This window comes from Ranitomeya variabilis, chromosome 2, assembly GCF_051348905.1.
Source record: "Ranitomeya variabilis isolate aRanVar5 chromosome 2, aRanVar5.hap1, whole genome shotgun sequence".
In the NCBI taxonomy this organism is placed as follows: domain Eukaryota; kingdom Metazoa; phylum Chordata; class Amphibia; order Anura; family Dendrobatidae; genus Ranitomeya; species Ranitomeya variabilis.
Window position 1 is genome coordinate 1,037,446,319 of NC_135233.1, and position 22,242 is coordinate 1,037,468,560.

At 44.5% G+C, this 22,242-nt stretch overlaps 1 protein-coding gene across 3 annotated transcripts in view; it reads right to left on the reverse strand.

The window, feature by feature from the left end:
* KIDINS220 (kinase D interacting substrate 220) overlaps nucleotides 1–22,242 on the reverse strand; it is a 152,723-nt gene that overhangs the window by 21,222 nt on the left and 109,259 nt on the right. For 2 of the 3 annotated variants that reach the window (XM_077291391.1, XM_077291393.1), the window contains exons 23-25: nucleotides 4,407–4,585; nucleotides 2,868–3,091; nucleotides 732–845 (exon numbers count right to left, since the gene is read on the reverse strand). In XM_077291391.1, the coding sequence (XP_077147506.1) occupies nucleotides 732–845; nucleotides 2,868–3,091; nucleotides 4,407–4,585 (517 nt within the window). The remainder of the gene's footprint in view (nucleotides 1–731; nucleotides 846–2,867; nucleotides 3,092–4,406; nucleotides 4,586–22,242) is intronic. The other variant, XM_077291392.1, reaches the window with a different exon arrangement.

Sequence of the window (22,242 nt, forward strand, 5' to 3'; positions counted from 1 at the left end):
CCACGGTGTAAGCCCTACATCGCCACGGTGTAAGCCCTACATCGCCACGGTGTAAGCCCTACATCGCCACGGTGTAAGCCCTACATCAGCACGGTGTAAGCCCTACATCGCCACGGTGTAAGCCCTACATCGCCACGGTGTAAGCCCTACATCGCCACGGTGTAAGCCCTACATCGCCACGGTGTAAGCCCTACATCGCCACGGTGTAAGCCCTACATCGCCACGGTGTAAGCCCTACATCGCCACGGTGTAAGCCCTACATCGCCACGGTGTAAGCCCTACATCAGCACGGTGTAAGCCCTACATCGCCACGGTGTAAGCCCTACATCGCCACGGTGTAAGCCCTACATCGCCACGGTGTAAGCCCTACATCGCCACGGTGTAAGCCCTACATCGCCACGGTGTAAGCCCTACATCGCCACGGTGTAAGCCCTACATCGCCACGGTGTAAGCCCTACATCGCCACGGTGTAAGCCCTACATCGCCACGGTGTAAGCCCTACATCGCCACGGTGTAAGCCCTACATCGCCACGGTGTAAGCCCTACATCGCCACGGTGTAAGCCCTACATCGCCACGGTGTAAGCCCTACATCCCCACGGTGTAAGCCCTACATCACCACGGTGTAAGCCCTACATCTCGGACCCAGACAGGAAAGGGGAGTGTTACGTAAGAGCAAACATTAACATCACTTTTCTCAGTTAGTGACATGAAGATTCTACTGAATACTTACGAGGCCCGTGGTTTGCTCTCTGGATAAACTGTGTTTGAAAGATGGACGTGACATGGGATGTTGGGGGTTGCCAAAGTAATACTTCGGCAAATACATATGAGGTGCAAAGAATGGCTATGAAAAAAAGAACAGAAAACATGCGGGAATAAAAAAAAAATATATGCAAAAAGAAATAAAAAAATGGAAAACATGATACAAAGCAAATAATGACAACACGTGAAGATACAAATAATATAATCAAAGAAAATAACAAAAATAGTAAAAGCAAAGGGTTAAGAAACTGAGAAACGGCGCAAATCGATCTGCAAGACCTGGTCCAGTGGCTAGGTCAGTGGTTGCTGGACGGCAGTCCCGAGAACCGGATCCTACCTGACCGCATATGTGGCTCCTCTTTTGATTAGCCGGCCGGACATGACATCACACTGCAATGACGACGTCACACCAGGCTGGCTAATCAGGAGAAGAGCTGCGGATGCCACTAGTTAGGAGGCGGCTCTCAGGGCTCCCGCCCAGTGATGACAAACTACTGACATGGATGATGGACAGAAGAGCTGCGGATGCCACTAGTTAGGAGGCGGCTCTCAGGGCTCCCGCCCAGTGATGACAAACTACTGACATGGATGATGGACAGGAGAAGAGCTGCGGGTGCCACTAGTTAGGAGGCGGCTCTCAGGGCTCCTGCCCAGTGATGACAAACTGCTGACATGGATGATGGACAGGAGAAGAGCTGCGGATGCCACTAGTTAGGAGGCAGCTCTCAGGGCTCCCGCCCAGTGATGACAAAGTATTGACATGGATGATGGACAGGAGAAGAGCTGCGGATGCCACTAGTTAGGAGGCGGCTCTCAGGGCTCCCGCCCAGTGATGACAAACTACTGACATGGATGATGGACAGGAGAAGAGCTGCGGATGCCACTAGTTAGGAGGCGGCTCTCAGGGCTCCCGCCCAGTGATGACAAACTACTGACATGGATGATGGACAGGAGAAGAGCTGCGGATGCCACTAGTTAGGAGGCAGCTCTCAGGGCTCCCGCCCAGTGATGACAAACTACTGACATGGATGATGGACAGGAGAAGAGCTGCGGATGCCACTAGTTAGGAGGCGGCTCTCAGGGCTCCCGCCCAGTGATGACAAACTACTGACATGGATGATGGACAGGAGAAGAGCTGCGGGTGCCACTAGTTAGGAGGTGGCTCTCAGGGCTCCCGCCCAGTGATGACAAACTGCTGACATGGATGATGGACAGGAGAAGAGCTGCGGATGCCACTAGTTAGGAGGCAGCTCTCAGGGCTCCCGCCCAGTGATGACAAAGTATTGACACGGCCGATGGACAGGATCCTGCGAATCGATTGACACCAATAGCCTGGCTATGTGTATGGACATCTGTGATTATCCTCCAGTGTTTTCACAGCCAGCAAGGCACATTATAAGAGCTACATAACCAGAAAAAAAAAAAAAATAACTTCAAAAACAACTGCAGAAAAACATAAGCATTCTGTTAAGCCTGGTACAGGGCCTGCGGGGGAGGTACATAATACAGAAATGCTAATAAATAAAATAAAAAAGTAAATCTATAAAATTAGGCCCCGCACCGGGAGTCTGTTTTATTAGATACGTAAATCAGTGTATAAAATCCTATTCGGAGCACTTTATTACATCTGTGGTGTCCCTCTGTTATTCCTCCTGGAGATCTACGTATATAATGAGAACTGCTTTATTACCATTCCTTCTTATCAGAAGAGGCACGTCTTACCACGACCATTACTGTCAGTGTCAGACTGTGTATGTAGGCAAATTGTAACATCCGGTTGTTAATTTATTCATATAATTCTAGGCGGAGCAACAGAGGAACAGTACAATGCAACATTTAAAAAGCAGAACAAAAGCGAAGGCATTTTTATTTAATGGGGAATACAAGCATTTACTAAAGCAGACAGCGCTGTCAAGAGTGACCCAATGACTAGACATGGTGGAGATTGATCGCCATGCAGACAAGGATACCATAATCCACAATTCAAGATATCGATGGGGTCCCAGACCCCAATGGGAGGGACCATCCGACATGACATGTCCCACATCAGCAGCGTCTTCTTACTTACACACACATATTTACCCAGGTTTAATTCCCCACCTACCCGGTTATAGAATGGGTGCTGGGGACCCGTCATGCCACTGTAATAACTGCTGGGGGGCTGTGGGGACACCACACCTCCGGGGAACGGGCCATTGAATGAGGAGGAGGAGCAGACAGAGGGCGGCTGGCTGAATACAGAGGCCGCCCGGGGTGGCGCGTCCTGCAATGGTAAAGTGGGGTAAGGGAAACCGCCAATATTCATCTGCTCCCGGGCAGCTCGCACATCTGAAAGCAAAAAGAAAAGTATTGATAAGAGACCAATACCTATCACTAATAACCACGGAGCATAGCCGCCATATGCCCTGGTGTGAGGAGGAACCGAAGCCCTGCACATAAGTCACATACTGCCACCCAGGGTGGACGCGATGACAATCGTTATGGAATGCAAAGTTCTATAATATTCCTAGATGCTTTCTGTATCAGTGTGCCATGAATCATGGCTTTCAAAATCTCAGCTTTCTCCGGTTATTTTTTCCTATCACTAGATAATAATCTGTCCTGTTCTGTGACGGACATAGGTGCTCAGGTCGTCACCAGACGCAGCTCTGATCACTGTAACGACCCTGCACCCGTCTGTCCAGTACACAGAAAGATTTTTATCTGCCGCTGGTAAACCTTTGCTACCATTTTTATATGTGTTCTCTTTTAATGGCATCTGATTGGTGGGGATCCAGGTCCTGAGACCCCACCTGTCACTCAAAAACCTTCTTCTAATCCCTCTCAGCTCAGGAGACTAGAGAGCAGTGCACACACAGAGGAGTACGGATACAATAGAAAACAGAGGCGGTTTATAGTGTTTATAAAAGGGTATTCCCATCTCCAAGATCCTATCCCAATATGTAGTAGGTGTAATAATAATAATATTAGCAAATACCTTCAATTAGAAATCTAGTATAGTTCTTCTGATTCGCTGTCTCTTTCCTCATGTGCAGGCATTGCAGGGCTTCAGGTATCCATGGCTACGACCACTAGCAACTAGCTATGTGTCACCATATCAGTGGTCGTAACCATGGATACCTAAGGTCCTGCATTGCCTCTACATGAGGAAAGAGACATAGCGAATCAGAAGAACTATACTACATTTCTAATTAAAGGCATTTGGTAATATTTATATTACCACACCTACTACATATTGGGATAGGACGGTGGAAATGGGAATACTCCATTAAGTATAGTAAGAATAGCCTTTATTTGGTGAAGCCGTGATAGCCCTAGGGAGAAAGACTAGAGGGGTGTTTCATTTGCATACATTTTTGGCATATGGACAAGACCCAGTTCTTTAGATTGATGCAGGTCCAATTCTTGGCACTGACCCTGTGGAAAACCAATTTAATAAGCACACAAACATGGGTAAAACATAAAAACTCTTCTTCCCCCTTCTCGTTCCAAGACCTCAGTGCAGTGAGGCAAAGGCAGTAACCAAGTGACCATGATGCACAGAAGAGTTTGTTTTAATCAACTTTTAAATATTCCCAGAAAACCCCCCCTTTTTTTTAAAAAAAAATCTGTGGTTGAAAGTAATAAAACCATTCTAATTTACCTGCAATTATTTCCCGCAGTTTGGGATCCAAATTTACTGTACAGGGCAAGAAAGTCTTCACATCCCGTGCCGTGAGAACGGGCGTCCTGGATGACAAGAACACTTCAAAACTTCTAATGTCCCCATCAATTTCCAATAAGGGCTCCACGTCTTTGGTGGTGGGAATATTTTTGGAAATTCTAGTAAGATAAAAAAAAAAATAATGAATGAATGAAGATTATTAATATATATATATATATATATATAAAAAAAAAATAATATAAAACAGTCATTATTTACTCCTTCTAACAGTCCTCATTCACTGAGAACCATCTTGACACTTCTGACCATAACTTCTGGCATCCTGCAGTCAAAAATATCAGAACCCCATTAAAGTCCATGTCCTATTAGGGTCATTCGGAGCGATAGGTCAGTGTACATATTTTTCATTGATTTTGCTTTATAGATAACCATGCAAATTCTACACAAAGGTTTACTGCAGAAAAGAAATCTGTGAAAAAAATAGACTTATTAGTTTTCTTCCAGATAGGGATTTTGTAGGATTATAGACAGGTGTATGAGTAACCAATTATACCAAACAGGTGATTAGGATCATCATTTTCATATACACTGCTCAAAACAATTAAGGGAACACAAACAACAGAATATAACTCCAAGTAAATCAAACTTCTGTGAAACCAAACTGTCCACTTAGGAAGCAACACAGATTGACAATCAATTTCACATGCTGTTGTGCAAATGGAATAGACAACAGATGGAAATTATTGGCAATTATCAAGACACCCTCAATAAAGGAGTGGTTCTGCAGGTGGGGACCACAGACCACATCTCAGTACCAATGCTTTCTGGCTGATGTTTTGGTCACTTTTGAATGTTGTTTGTGCTTTCACACTTGTAGCATGAGACGGACTCTACAACCCACACAAGTGGCTCAGGTAGTGCAGCTCATCCAGGATGGCACATCAATGCCAGCTGTGACAAGGTTTCCTGTGTCTGTCAGCGTCAGAGCCGGTTTTAGGCAAAGTGGGGCCCTAGGCAAAGTTTAAAATGGGGCCCCAAATGCTAACATATTGCACATTATACAGAAGCATTTCGGTTGTATTTACATGCGCTGATCTCAGGCCGCTAAACGAGTGTGATCTACAATACTGAAGTCGTTGAACGCTTGTTTCCCGGCCTCTTTCCACCGTCTGAGAAAGAATGAAGGGGACAGAACGATCACTAATAGATCACTAACAGATCACCATACAGTATCATGTTATCAGCAGCACATCTACAGTTTACACCAGCGATGTGCTGCTGAGAACAAGGATTTTTATTCCAGCATAAACAATCCAATCACGCAATGAATATGCAGCATTTTGCTTGTTTAGTATAATACACCCCATACTCCTCCATATATTATATGCACCACAGTCCTCCATATTGTAAAATGCACACCCCATAGTCCTCCATATAATATAATGTGCCCCATAGTCCTCCATATAGTATAATACACTCCTCATAATCCTCCATATAGTATTATACACTTCCCATAGTCCTCCATATAGTATAATACACTCCTCATAATCCTCCATATAGTATTATACACTTCCCATAGTCCTCCATATAGTATAATACACTCCTCATAGTCCTCCATATAGTATTATACACTTCCCATAGTCCTCCATATAGTTAATTCACTCCTCATAGTCCTCCATATATTAAAATATACTCCTCAGTCCTCCATATAGCATAATACACTACTCACAGTGCTCCATAGTATAATGCACCCCATAGTTCTTCATATAGTATAATGTATTCCCCATAGTCCTCGATACAGTATAATTCAGCCCACAAATAGTATAATGCAGCCACCCCACAGAGTATAATGCAGCCACCTCAGAGTATAATGTAACCCCCCCCACAGAGTATAATGTAACCTCCCCATAGAATATAATGCAGCCCCCCATATAGTATAATGTAGCCCCCTCATAGAGTATGATGCAATCACCCATCAAGGAATATAAATATAATACAGCCCCCCATAAAATATAATGTAGCCCCGAACAAGATATAATACAGCCCACCTCCCCATAGAATATAATGTAGCCCCATCAAAGGGTATGATGCAATCATCCCTCATAAAATCTAATAAAGCCCCCCACAGAATATAATACAGCCCCCATAGTATATAACACAGCCTCCTCCATAGAATATAATGTACCCCCCAAATATATAACACAGCCACATAGTATATAACACAGCCTCCCCCATAGATAATAATATACCCCCATAGTATATAGCACAGCCCACATAGTAGTATATAGCACAGCCCATATAGTAGTATATAGCACAGCCACTTAGTATATAGCACAGCCCACACAGTAGTATATAGCACAGCCCACACAGTAGTTTATAGAACAGCCCACACAGTAGTATACAGCACTGCCCACAGTAGTATACAGCACTGCCCACAGTAGTATACAGCACTGCCCACAGTAGTATACAGCACTGCCCACAGGAGTATACAGCACTGCCCACAGGAGTATACAGCACAGCCCACAGGAGTATACAGCACTGCCCACAGTAGTATATAGCACTGCCCACAGTAGTATACAGCACTGCCCACACAGTAGTATACAGCACTGCCCACACAGTAGTATACAGCACTGCCCACAGGAGTATACAGCACTGCCCACGGGAGTATACAGCACAGCCCACAGGAGTATACAGCCCTGCCCACAGTAGTATACAGCACTGCCCAGACAGTAGTATACAGCACTGCCCAGACAGTAGTATACAGCACAGCCCACAGGAGTATACAGCACTGCCCACAGTATTATACAGCACTGCCCACAGTATTATACAGCACTGCCCACAGTAGTATACAGCACAGCCCACAGGAGTATACAGCACTGCCCACAGGAGTATACAGCACAGCCCACAGTAATATACAGCACAGCCCACAGTAGTATACAGCACTGCCCACAGTAGTATACAGCACAGCCCACAGTAGTATACAGCAGAGCCCACAGTAGTATACAGCACTGCCCACATCCCCCCTTCCCTCCCAGCCTCTCTCCTCCCGAGAATGGCCGCACAGTCCAGTAAAAAAAACAAAAACAAAAACACAAGCTCCTTACCTCTCCCCGAGCCCGTGCTGTTCCCTGCTCCTGTGTCGGTGGCTGCCGCCGCACTGCCTGGCACAGTGAGTATGCGATGACGCGCACACGCTGTGTCAGAGGCAGAGCGGGGAATGATGGGAGAGGGAGCGTCAGGTGACGCTCTCTCCTCCATCATTGCTTTGAACTGTACCGGCAGACGCCGGTATAGTTCAATGCGGCGGGGGAGTCAGCGCTGGCGGCAGGCGGGCCCCCCTGCCTCGCAGGGGCCCCATAGCGGCTGAGTGACTTGTGGCTTGCTGGGGGCCCCTGGAGGAGCGGGGGCCCCAGGCAGCTGCCTGGTCTGCCTGCCCCTAACGCCGGCCCTGGTCAGCGTAGTGTCCAGAGGCTGGAGGTGCTACCAGGAGACGGGTCAGTACACCAGGAGACGTGGAGGGGGCCGTAGGAGGGCAACAACCCAGCAGCAGTACCACTACCTCAGCCTTTGTGGAAAGAGGAACAGGAGGAGCACTGCCAGAGCCCTGCAAAATGACCTGCAGCAGGCCACAAATGTGCATATGTCTGCACAAACAGTTAGAAACCGACTCCATGAGGATGGTCTGAGTGCCCGACGTCCACAGATGGGGGTTGTGCTCACAGCCCAACACCGTGCAGGATGCTTGGCATTTTCCACCCAACACCAGGATTGGCAAATTCGCCACTGGCACCCTTTGATCTTCACAGATGAAAGCAGGTTCACACTGAGCACATGTGACAGACGTGACAGAGTCTGGAGATGCCATGGAGAGCGATCTGCTGCCTGCAACATCCTTCAGCATGACCGGATTGGCAGTGGGTCAGTAATGGTGTGGGGTGGCATTTCTTTGGAGGGCTGCACAGCCATCCGTGTGCTAACCAAAGGTATCCTGACTGCCATTAGGTACCGGGATGAGGTCCTCAGACCCACTGTGAGACCATATGCTGGTGCGGTTGGCTCTGGGTTCCTCCTAATGCAGGACAATGCCAGACTTCATGTGGCTGGAGTGTGTCAGCAGTTCCTGCAAGATGAAGGTATTGATGCTATGGACTGGCCCGTCCGTTCCCCAGACCTGAATCCAATCGAGCACATCTGGGAGATCATATCTCATTCCATCCACAAATGTCACGTTGCACCACAGACTGGCCAAGAGTTCACTGATGTTTTAAACCAGGTCTTGAAGGAGATCCCTCAGGACACATCCGCCGTCTCTTCAGGAGCATGCCCAGGTGTTGTAGGGAGGTCATACAGGCACGTGGAGGCCACACACACTACTGAGCATCATTTCCTTGTCTTGAAGCATTTCTACTGAAGTTGGGTCAGCCTGTAATTTGATTTTCCACTTGAGTATCATTCCAAATCCAGACATCCATGAGATAATAATTTTGATTTACATTGATCGTTTTCATGTTTTATTATTCTCAGTGCATTACACTATGCAATGAATAAAGAATTGCAACTGGAATATATCATTCAGTGACATCTAGGATGTGGTATTTTAGTGTTCCCTTTATTTTTTTGGAGCAGTGTATATACAGCGGGTACGGAAACTATTCAGACCCCTTTACATTTTTCACTCTGTTTCATTGCAGCCATTTGGTAAATTCAAAAAAGTTCATTTTTTCACATTAATGTACACTCTGCACCCCATCTTGACTGAAAAAAAAAACAAATGCAGAAATTTTTGCAAATTTAATAAAATAAAACTGAAATATCACATGGACATAAGTATTCAGACTCTTTGCTCAGACACTCATATTTAATTCACATGCTGTCCATTTCCTTGTGATCCTCCTTGAGATGGTTCTACTCCTTCATTGGAGGCCAGCTATGTTTAATTAAGCTGATAGGACTTGATTTGGAAAGGTACACACCTGTCTATATAAGACCTCACAGCTCACAGTGCATGTCAGACAAAATAAGAATCATGACGTCAAAGGAACTGCCCAAGCAGCTCAGAGACAGAATTGTGGCAAGGCACAGATCTGGCCAAGGTTACAACAGAATTTCTGCAGTACTCAAGGTTCCTAAGAGCACAGTAGCCTCCATAATCGTTAAATGGAAGAAGTTTGGGACCACCAGAAGTCTTCCTAGACCAGGCCGTCCAGCCAAACTGAAAAATCGTGGGAGAAGAGCCTCGGTGAGAGAGGTAAAGAAGAACCCCAAGATCACTGTGGCTGAGCTCCAGAGATGCAGTAGGGAGATGGGAGAAAGTTCCACAAAGTCAGCTATCACTGCAGCCCTCCACCAGTCGGGCATTTATGGCAGAGTGGCCCGACAGAAGCCTCTCCTCAGTGCAAGACATATGAAAGCCCGCATAAAGTTTGCTAAAAAAAAAAACACATGAAGGACTCCCAGACTATGAGAAATAAGATTCTCTGGTCTGATGAGATGAAGATAGACCTTTTTGGTGATAGTTCTAAGAGGTATGTGTGGCGAAAACCAGGCACTGCCCAACAGTGAAACATGGTGGTGGCAGCATCATGCTATGGGGTGTTTTTCAGCTGCAGGGACAGGACGGCTGGTTGTCATTGAAAGAAACATGAATGCGGCCAAGTACAGAGATATCTTGGATGAAAAACTCTTCCAGATTGCTCAGGACCTCAGACTTGGCCGAAGATTCACCTTCCAACAAGACAATGACCCTAAGCACACAGCTAAAATAACAAAGGAGTGGCTTCAGAACAACTCTGTGACCATTCTTGACTGGCCCAGCCAGAGCCCTGACCTAAACCCAATTGAGCATCTCTGGAGAGACCTGAAAATGGCGTCCACCAACGTTCATCATCCAACCTGAGGGAACTGGAGAGGATCTGCAAGGAAGAATGGCAGAGGATCCCCACCAAATCCAGGTGTGAAAAACTTGTTGCATCATTGCCAAGAAGACTCATGTACTAGCTCAAAAGGTTCTACTCAATACTGAGCAAAGGGTCTGAATACTTATGACCATGTGATATTTCAGTTTTTCTTTTTTTATTAAATTTGCAAAAATTTCTGCATTTGTTTTTTCGCAATCAAGATGGGGTGCAGAGTGTACATTAATGAGGAAAAATGAACTTTTTTTAATTTAAAAAATGGCTGCAATGGAACTAAGAGTGGAAAATGTAAAGGGGTCTGAATACTTTCCATACCTACTGTACGTAGAAAAGGAGTTGGGACTGTGTGAATTGTATTAACTCCCTTTATAATTTCCAACACCCCCTTTTCGTTTTACATCTAGTGCCATTAGGATTTGGCCCGAGTCCTATGTGAAACAAGATTGAGGCGTTCTGTATACTTGATGTAATACATAGAGCTGTGATAATCTAGGATATTCACTCATGGACAGTTGTAGGGTCCTTTCCAAAATTTCTTGCCATTGACCTTCCTCTATAGGGCCTATTACTCTTTCACATTTTATTTTGGAATGTGATGGATACATTGCCAGAACCAAATATAAAAGTGCTGTATAATACGGAGATCAGACCACCAGAGATATGTGAAGTAGTGATTCTTTGTATTATTTTCTTAGGATGCTTTCACATTGTGGTCTGTGCCTCCGTCAAGGCATACGTCCGAAATCCCCTGCAAAATGGGTTCCGGACGCATGCGCGGATGGTGCCCATAGACTGTAATGGTGACGGCAGAGCTAATGTGTGCTCTGCCGTGCACTTTTTTTGAGAGTGAATGCCTACAAGAGGCTCCGTCGGTGAATGTGCCCGGACCCCGGTTTGTAGGTAATTTCGGACATATGCCCTGTCCGTTACATAGAACGCAATGTGAAAGTCTCCTTAGCTATATGGCCCTGCAGGATAAGTCCCTCTGCTGGATATGCATGTCTCAGATGAAGGTATTTATAAAATTGGGGAGTAGGTATCTCAAACTCAGTTTGTAGTTGAGAAAATGTGTTCATCAAGTCACCTACCAAAACATGGGACATTCTGTGAATCCCCCTCAAATTTCATTTCCTGAATCCTTCTTATTGATAAACATAAGGAAGCCTAGGGGTTTCCCAAAGTGAGGTAAGCCGAGTGACACCCAGCAGACCCTGCTATTCTCCGACCTTCCACCATAGCTGATGAAGGAGAAATAGCGTTGGCAATGAACCCGACAAAACCCTAAACCTATGAGCCTCCAATGTTTAATACAGCCTTTAGGATCCTCCCAACCCCTAATATGTTGGGAGTCGGGCTGCCATAAAATAAACCAACGGATTTGGTAAGCGAGACAACCATCGCTTTTGTCTCTTTGCAATGTCTCCCGTCTAATTCTTGACGTTTGATTGCCCCAGATCAGTTCCCCAAACAGGCAATTAATTTAAAAAGCAGTATCTCAGGGTTATCCAGATAGGGGAATTCTGTAAAACATAGCAGTTGAGGCATCCGTATCACTTTAGCTAAAATTGTGCGACCCATCACTGGCAATGGTAATTCGGACCATGCAAAGAAAGGAATAAAAAATATATATATTTATTAATCCAATAAATACATTTACGTAAAAATGGAAATAAACAAAAAGAGTACACACATTTGGTATCGACCTGTCCGGAACGACCCGATCTGTAAAACTGTCCCGCTAGATAACCCCTTCAGTGAACACCGTTAAAAATAAATAAAAACGAGGCAAAAAAAAAAAAAAAGTAAAAATGATACTGCTGAAAACATGATGTCCGGCAAAACACAAGCCGCTATATAGCTCCATCAGAGAAAAAAATAAAAAAGTTATAGCTCTCAAAACAAAGCGATGCAAAATAATTATATTTTCAATAAAATAGTTATTGTATAAAAGCGCCAAAACATTAAAAAAAAACAATATACCGTAAATGTGTTATTACTGTAATCATACTGACCCGAAGAATAATGCTGCCTTATGAATTTCATAAACGCAGAAATGCATAAACCCCCCCCCCCCCTCAAAAAAAAAATTCCTGAATAGGAATAGAAAGAGATTAAAAAAATGTAATTTGTCCAAAATGGTACCAATAAAAACGTCAGGTCATCCCGCAAAAATACAAGCCCTCACGTGACTGCCGACTGAAATATGGAAACATTATAGCTATCAAAATATGGCGAAAAAAACCCCCAATATAACTCTGGTATCGCTGTAATCGCACCGACCCACAGAATAAAGTAAAGTAATCACTTATATGAGAAAAGGCGTAAAAAATAAATAAAACCAATTTTTCACGTGCTGTCTATTTTTTCATTCTGCCTCCCAAAGATCGCAGTAAGATTCGGCTCACATTTATCCTGCGCTCTACGCTGAGCACTTACTCCGGGGTTTCCGTGTAAATTCGGAGCACCGTGAGCTAGCGGGAATCTCACCGCAGCTCAGCCCAGCTGGGAACGGAGCCTCAGTGACCGGAGGTAACCTCTATGACGTCACCACCGGTCACTGATGCTGCGCTCACAGCTGCTCATTCACCAGTGGTTCTCAGCCTAGACGGTCACATTTTGGCACCATCCAGGTTGAAAACTTTTTTCCCCAGACATGGATTACGGCGTAGGACACAACCGACAGGTAAGGGATATTGTGGTTTTTAATTTTTGGTTTATTACAGGAGAACGAGGGCTTCAGTGGAATAGGCGTTTGGTGAGTATTACGGTAGTTGTTAGTTTTAAATAAAGTAAAACTGTGTTTTGTTTTATTTCTAATAAAATACTGTATTCTGGCCGTGTCTTTATTTACAATACAACTATAGAATTAGTAATGGATAGGTGTCTTATAGACGTCTCTCCATTACTAAGCCGTGGGCTTGACGTCACCTGACAATACAAAGGTGACCTCAACCCCACTTGCCACAGCTACAGGGCAAGTGGGAAGAGCCGGGCAAAGCGCCAGAATTGGCGCATCTAATAGATATGCCTTTTCTGGGCAGCTGCAGGATGCTATTTTTAGGCTGGGGGATCATTATCCATGGCCGCTTACCATTCTGAGAATAACAGCCCCCAGCTGTGAGCTTTAGCAAGGCTGGTTGTCAAAAATGGAGGGGACCCCATGTCTTTTTTTGATTATTTATTTAAATAATTTAAAAAAACAGAGTGGGGACCCCTCTATTGTTGATAACCAACCATGCTGAAGCCTACAGCTAAGGGTTGCAGCCCCCAGCTGTGAGAGTTTTGCCTGGCCGGTTATAGAAAATACAGGGGAACCCACGCCATTTTTATTTATTTATAGCACAGGGGGCGGCTGATGGATACCCCCCCATCAGCTGCTCCTGCTATCACTGTTATTAGCAGCAGCAATGGTAGGCTGATGGGAGTAATAGTCCCATCAGCCACCGCCTGCGGTCTCTTATCATTTAAATATAAGTGGTACTGATATGGCACACGCATGCCGCAAGTATTACACACACGGACATCTCCAGTACCGGAAATATCAGGACGTGTGAAAGAGGCATTATAGCGGGTTTTAATGTTTGGCAGCTGTCACACACTAAAAGACGCTTTTTATTGCAAAAAATAGTTTTTGCATCACCAAATTTTGAGAGCTATAATTTTTCCATATTTTGGCTCACAGATCACTTTATTCTGAGAAATGTATCTTTATTTTTCCGCTGATGGAGCTGTATGGCAGCTCGTTTTTTGTGGGACAAGATGACGTTTCTCAGCGGTACCATGTTTATTTATATCCGTCTTTTTGATCGCGTGTTATTCCACTTTTTATTCGGCAGTATGATGATAAAGCATTTTTTTTTGCCTTTTTTTATGGTGTTCACTAAAGGGGTTAACTAGTGAGTTTTATAGGTATGGTCGTTGCGGGCACGGCAATACCAAATACACTATGTGTACTTTTATTGTTTATATTTTTTTCCATTCAAATATTTATTTAAACATAGAATATATATTGATTTTTTAATTATTATTTTTGACTTTTGTTATATATATTTTTACAATTATTTTAATATTTTTTTTTTACTTTTTTAATTTGTCCCACTATGGGCCACCTTTTTTTGCAGGTTGAAACAGTATCGCCACGCCATAGAAGTTGTCAGCTCAGCACTGACAGAGAGACTTACTGATCATGCACTGCGCATGATCATCAAGTTTCCTAGCTCTGGTGACCCGGATGTCGTCATGACGACAGTCACCATGGAAACGATCGGGACCCCACGTTACGCCGCGGGGTCTCTGATCCAAAGACAGAGGGCTGTCAGCCCTCTGTCGGCTTCCGGAATGGTGTGATCGTGTTCGATCGCAGCATTTTGAGGGTTAAAGTGCCGAGAGTCAGCTGCCAGATTTGGCTGACACCGGGCGGCAATCGCCCGCGCACCCCCAGAGTGCGTTGGCGATCATGATGACGTAATATTCTGTCCTTGGACAAATAGGTCCAAGTCACATAGACGGAATATTCCGTCCAATGTCAGAAAGGGGTTAAGGGTATAAAAATCTAAAAAGTTTGAAAATTGCTAAATTTTCACCAAATGTCTGATTTCTTCACAAATAAACGCAAGTCGTATCGAATACATTTTACCACTATATCTTGAAGAAGAGTATGTCATGAAAAAAAAGGCTCAGAATCAGTGGGATCCGTTGAAGCGTTCCAGAGTTCTTACCTCATAAAGGGACACTGGTCAGAATTGCAAAATTTGGCCTGGTCATGAAAGTGAAAACAGGGGTAAAGGGCGTTAAGAACTGTGTAGCATATTTTGAAAACAACACCGACCCCCAAGAAATAGACCAACAACGGGCAGATGAGAGAAGGCACCAGTCCATCCTGCAACCAGGCAAGGAGCTGCTAGGTGAACTCTCAGACAGTAAACATTCCTTGGAAGCCTTCCATTAGAGCAGTGTTCCCCAACTCCGGTCCTCAAGAGCCACCAACAGGTCATGTTTTCAGGATGTCCTTAGTATTGCACAGGTGATGGAATTCTTGCCTGTGCAGGTGATGCAATTATCACCCGTGCAATACAAAGGAAATACTGAAAACATGACCTGTTGGTGGCTCTTGAGGACCAGAGTTGGGGAACACTGCATTAGAGAATAGTTAGGATACGTAGCTCCATTGGGCTGTGGGTTAATACAAATATGACTCCAACAGTGGATCGGATAGGTACCGATGGCACATAGCTTATGGAACAGAACATCGATGTTGTGGATTGCGTAAAAGTCTTTGCTGATTCAGGACCATTTGGCAGAAAGCATCATTAGGATGTTCAAAAAAAAAACGTCTCTCCCAGAGAAAATTACTTAAACTATGTAAACTACGCTTTACGGAAAAAAGTATGCTCTCCATTTTGAGACTTCAATGGAATAATCTAAGAAAGAGGAGATTTTATGACCATTGATGGAGATTGAGATATCCCCTTTAGTGCGAGCAGCTCGGAGGATGGCGTCTGTCCTGATAATGTACAAGCTTAATGAGAAATAGAGGTGACTGAGCCCCTGGCGGAAGTGGCCTTGTAGGTACCCTATGTGCGCTTTCCACAGCGTAAAGTTGGGACAAGGATTCAATGCAAAATAATGAGCGAAGTCATTTTTCATAGTGCTCTGTGGGGTTATTTCCACCAGATTTCTCAGGAATGCCCACGACCACTTTGGACCATAGGGCTGAGATGTGCTGATCATGTCTGCCCGAGTACCAATCTATTTGGGGTATTTTATCCTCTAGGTCACGGATTCTCCCCTCTGCTGCTGTAGTATGGTAGATACTTTTTGCAGAGCTTGTCTCATATAGGAAAGTTGCTCCTTCAGCAGGCCCATATGGGTGTGAATTTAGGGTATAGCAAGGATGCAGTGTGTTACAGCCACAAGCACATTTTTCCATGTAGGCTCATTCTCTTGCTGTTCTGGGCTGTTAGCAAAGGAGACATCTCCTGCTTGGGGTTGTATGGCAGGGATAACCTCAGAATCGAGTTGTGCAAAGTTCCTTATTTCCCCATCAAGTGATAAATGTGCCTTCACATGGGAGGATACCCTTTATTCCTGGGGTTGAAGCTAATCTGGATAACTTCACTGGGAGGAGGGCTCCAGGAACAAAGGCCTTCATAAGACTCCACTGGGCCCTTACGATTTTGTACTTGAGCTACAAGAGGCGCAGAACATCCTCTCATCCCGACACCTGTTGGCAGCGTGATTATGGCCGGAGGCGCCTGTAAAAAGTTTCGGGAAGCATCTCGCACAGCAGGCAGAGAAATCCAAGATGATGCTGATGCTCCCTTGGCAGTTACCAGGCCAGTGACCGCTATATCGGCGTCATCTTGGATTTCTCTGCCTGCTGTGCGTGTCGCTTCCCAAAGCTTTTTACCGGCGCCTTCGGCCATTATCACACTGCCAACAGGTGTCAGGGGATGAGTGGATGTTCTGCGTCTCTTGTAGCTCAAGTACAAAATCGTAAGGGCCCAAGTGGAGTCTTATAAAGGCCTTTGTTCCTGGACATCTCCTCTTGCACAACCGCACATATGCCCGATCAAACCACACCCTGCCAGCAGCGGATCTTAATGATTTGCCCAAGTGCATTCAGAGCAGAACATTCCTCAGACAACCATTAATAACCTCAAGCCTGTAGGAGCGGGCATCTTTGCATGTGGACCTCATACTCAACACGGATTTGAGATGTTTCAACAAATTTGTTTCCATTTCTTCATCATTTGCAGATCAGTAACAGGTCTATCCATCCTCTGATTTCCATGACTTTTCCTTCTTGGAGTTGCAATGTTGCGTGTTGAGTAGTGATGAGCGAATATACTCGTTACTCGAGATTTCCCGAGCACGCTCAGGTGTCCTCTTAGTACTTTTTAGTGCTCGGAGATTTAGTTTTTCTCACCTCAGCTGAATGATTTACATCTGTTAGCCAGCTTGATTACATGTGGGGATTCCCTAGCAACCAGGCAACCCCCACATGTACTTATGCTGGCTAACAGATGTAAATCATTCAGCTGCGGCAAAAAAAAACTAAATCACCGAGCACTAAAAAATATTCGGGAAATCTCGAGTAACAAGTATATTCGCTCATCACTAGTGTTGAGGAGTGTATAAATTATTTTTGTTATTTTTAACACAACTTTACTCATCTGTTGCAGTGACAGTGGCTAGTCCTAACATATTGTGTAGACAGATGCACAATTCAACACAAATATTGTTCTGCCTGGTCTGACAGAGAAGGAACAGATCGAAGTGGAAATATGGGATTTTAAAGCGCAGAAGCATCGGTACACATGAAAAATTCAAGGATATTTCACAAGTTTATGAGCAATAAGCCGTAATGTTTATGACTGAACCAGTAAATCCAAATTTAAGTACCGAGCAATAACACATCTAACGAAGAGAATGAAAAAAAACAATATCACTAAGGGAAAAGTGCAAAATAAGCAGTCAACTAGTGCTGATTCCACGCAATTCACTGTGCCATAATACAGGGGTCACTTAATATAGTCTAAGGGGGGAAAAGTCTATTAAAAGGAAATCACTTCAGTGGGGGACGTAACTAATAGTATTGTAAATCTGATGGAGAAGCTGAAGTCTACAGATGCTCACTTACTGTGTGCAGTAAAGACTTAAAGCATTCCTGACCCTTTCTTATCAAACCCATAGAAAAGCATGGACCCACTACCTTCATCCCTGAATAAGAAGGTAGATCTGCTTTTGGTGAACATACCAGTCTAATATGACCAGGAACTGTCCCGATTCCCATTGTCTGTAACTTACCACTTCCAGCATTATAAGTCCTGGAACTTCCTTTCCCTTATCACCCCAGCATGCACTGCTCATGCCATTATCCAATGTCTTGCCTGCATTGAACAGATATCCTACCATTTTATCTAATTTGACATACAAAAAAGCAGAAGCTGAGATACAAAACCCAGCCGCACATTTCCTGTGATACGTCACGTACGTCTGCTGCTGAAGAAGGATTACACTTGACAACAGGCAGTAACATGAAGTTAGACAAAAGGGAGACACATAGTGGCCGGCATTTTAGGGGATATTTTAGGGATAAGAAAACTATTAATATATAAAGTGATTTGCAGATTTATCACATTAGCTTTAAAATTAGATCAAGTGTTCTGAAAGTAAAGTGACAATTTAACCCCTGCCTGACGTGTGATGTAAATGTAGGTCACATGATGGGTGAAAGTGTTTGGAGTGGGCTCAAATGCTGAAGTTGCACCGCACCCAGCATGTGTTATACAGCTGGCATCTTCCATTAAAAGCAGCGACCAGAGCTTTCTCTGATCGCTGCTGCTGAACCTGTTCAATTGCCTTTGTCAATTTCTGACAGTGGCATTAACAACATCCCTATTTCCCCTTTATAAAAACATTGAGTGAAGCATATTTGGTACGGCCACATCTGCAAAAGTCAAATTATTTAACCCGTATGCTAAAAACCATCGACGAGTTCATGTTTGAATCATTCGAAGTCAGCATCTAAAAAGATCCATCTAAAGATCAGTCCTACACATCTACGTGGGATGATTTTGCAGCTTATTCTAAGAATTTTACGAACCCTATGAAACACACACACACACACAAGTTTCAATGGTGTTGAGCTGCAATACCTGGCACAACCTATGGACAGGTGTGGTGCTGTTTTTAGGATGGAAGAGGTTTGTTTGTTTTTTTAATAATGGACAAGTTTTCACGGTTTTGCTCATTCTATTTCACATAAAGGTTTGCCCTTAGTCGAAGGTGGGCGGCTCGGTTGCTTTGCAGCGCTGGGGACCTGGGTTCAAAACCCACCAAGGACCATATCTGTAAAGAGTTTGTGTGTTTTCCCCATGTTTGTGTGGGTTTCCCTACGGGTTCTCCGGTTTCCTCAAGCACTCCAAAGACATACTGATAGGGAATCTAGCTTGTGAGCCCCAATGGGGATAGAGACGATGATATACTACGGAAATTAATGGCTCTATATAAGTAAAATATACTGTAAAAGGAGTGGCTAGGAGAATAAAAAGTGTTCCCTATCCGGCATCTCTAGAGCACAAACTCCAGGAGAGATAAGACGTGAAAAGCCCCGGCTGACGAGTCACATGAAGTGTATTAGTTTTCCTCTAATTCCAGTTCTGCTAAAACCTGTTAGTACAAAGCTTTATTATGAACACAATACAACCATTGTGAGGAAGGGAGAAAATGAACTGATGTAAGGAGGTCACAAGCATCGAAATGGTCTGTAGGAACCACATACCATACAGGAAGAAAATATGTACGAAGAGCTCCATTATAGGCAGGGATGTCTGCAAGGAAAGCATCACTATATATCCTCACTTTATGTAACGGCCATGGCTTTATCGGAGGATCTCCATGTATGTCCCTTCTTACATTCTGCAGGGTGTGAGCCTCACTTGGCGATGCTCCACTTATCTTCAGAAAGTCACATTTCCAGTTGTGTGTCTCCTGTACAAGAAACTTCCTCTCCAGGCTACACGGACATGTTAGTCTTGAAGAACACAATGGGCATAAGGCTAGTCAAGAAATAAGTATCCGACACTGGGCAGGAAAAGCAACCAGAAAGACCATGATACTCTGTATATTAAAGCCTAGCCAGAGTAGGGGGCAGAGGTGTCTATAAGGAAGAGCAACGTTGGATAAGTTTAGAAAAAAAGTCTCCACTGTTCTTCATGAGTAGGGATGGGCGGACTGGTGGAAGTTTGCGCTCTGGTGCCTGACCCAAACTTTTTAGAAAGTTCGCTTCGGGTATAATCAAAGAACGCGAACTTCCAGCAGAACCCAAACCCCATTGAAGATAATGGATACCCAAACTGCTAAGGAAAAAAAATTCCGAACTAAGGACTTACCCCGAACACTGCACCGGACTTCAGCAGAAAGACCGTGTGTGGCTTTGAGGCCCGAAGAGCGACTGTCCGGTAAGAACGCCATTTTCGTTCGGGTTTGCCCATCTGTACTTATGAGTAGCACTCATATTGTAGCATAAAGGGTTATATAAAAAAAAAAAATCATGTCAACCTTGTTGATTGCTGGGTCTGATGGCTGGGACCCCTTGAGATCAGGAATTTGGAAGCCTGAGAACAGGTCTCTGCAGTGCTATCATTAATGGAGCAGAGGTGGGCATGCTCGGCCCCCAATCATTGTCTGTGGGTATGCTGAGCAGTGACCATGACTATTTTTGAGTCCCATAGAAAATGAGTGGAGGTTGAGCATGTGAACCTTTTCATCCATTCATTCAGGATGGGGCTGTAAAGTCATGATCCCAGGATCATTGGAGTCTTACTATGGGGGGAGATCATGGCAGTGAATGGATCAGCAAATTATCTCGAGTTTTGGGGGGACAAACCCTTTAAGTGAATGGGGTTGAGCTGCAATTCCAGACACAACCCATGACGGACAAGGTTGGCTTTGTCATTAAAAAAATTCTGTTAAAAAAAAATAAATAAAAAAAATTGCAACAGGAACTGATCAAGTCGATCTGTGCACTGGCCATCTAACTCAACGAGTGTGCAGAAAATAAAATAAAAACATGGCCATCTGTAAGACATTTTTGTTGATTTTGTTTGCAAAAACGACACAGGGGCCTTTTTTCATGCATAAAATATGCACATACGGACGCAATGTTGGCCCATAAGGACACCAATGAGAAATTGTCCATATATACGTCTAAGAACAGATTCAGAACAATTTTATTTCATTTTTGCTCATTCTGGGCTTTGGAGTCCAGTGTGTCTTGCTCAGTGGCTCTGGTTTGGTGGTGGGATAGTCCAAAGCTGTTGACATGCACTTCTACATCATCGTCTGTAAATACTTTCACTACCTGATGACCTCTTAAAGCCGCCGGAAAGTTGTCCTTAAGAACGTCAGCAGATACAATGTATGGTAATGCAGATCCCATGCACACTGTCGCTGTGCTCCAGTCCCGACACTAAACCCGTACATTAGAAGGATAGCCAAAAGGCCACACTGCTCCTGTGAATATTTATAGAAAGCGTACTTTGTGTCTGCAGGCTAGGCAAAATGTGATGTGCATATGCTAGTGAAATAAATTGGCTTTAACAGACAGCTTGCCTTATTATAGGATGGCTGCTAGGTCGTGGAGCAGGCACAACAGAAGCCACTTTGCAGCCAGGAGCACAGAGACAGACCTAGCCCGCAGGACCCACCATGCTTCAGCACATCACGAGATCTCATTTACAAGGGAAATGTATCGACACAAATCAAGTTTATTTGTCATCTCTCCAGTCAAACCACTCATCTCAATGAAGTATCACTTCATTAGCCATTTTCTGGATGTTAACGGGCCTGGAGGGGTCCTAAACATTTCTACTCCCTTATCCAGTATTGCTTGGTTTGTCATCATGTCAATGAAACCAAAGAAAATAGGTCATTTGTTTCCTCCATCTTGCTGAGCTACGAGAGAATAATACTGGCCTGCTTGCATAACATTACAGATGAGCTGCGTACAGGACACAGGGACGTGCGTCACATACAAGCGTCTTACATAGCACCTGAAGACGACGTGATGGATCCTTTTTTTTACTTTCTAATATCTAATCTGTGTCTCCTCCCATTCAGTTTCATTCCATTGTGTCTCGTGTTTCCATGTGCAAATGAGAATAAGGATGATCCCTCTACACTGACAGCCCTTCAGATATTTGTAGACGGCTATTAAGTCTCCTCTTAGGCTAGGGTCACATTGCATTAGGGCAATCCGTTAAGCGCATAGCGCTAGCGGGTTGCGCTAACGCAATGCTTCTCTAGGGTCCGCGTTCGGCGTCCCCGCTAGCGCAGATCCCCGATCTGCACTAGCGAGGAACGGACCTCGGGCGCGCCGCGGACGCTGCAAGCAG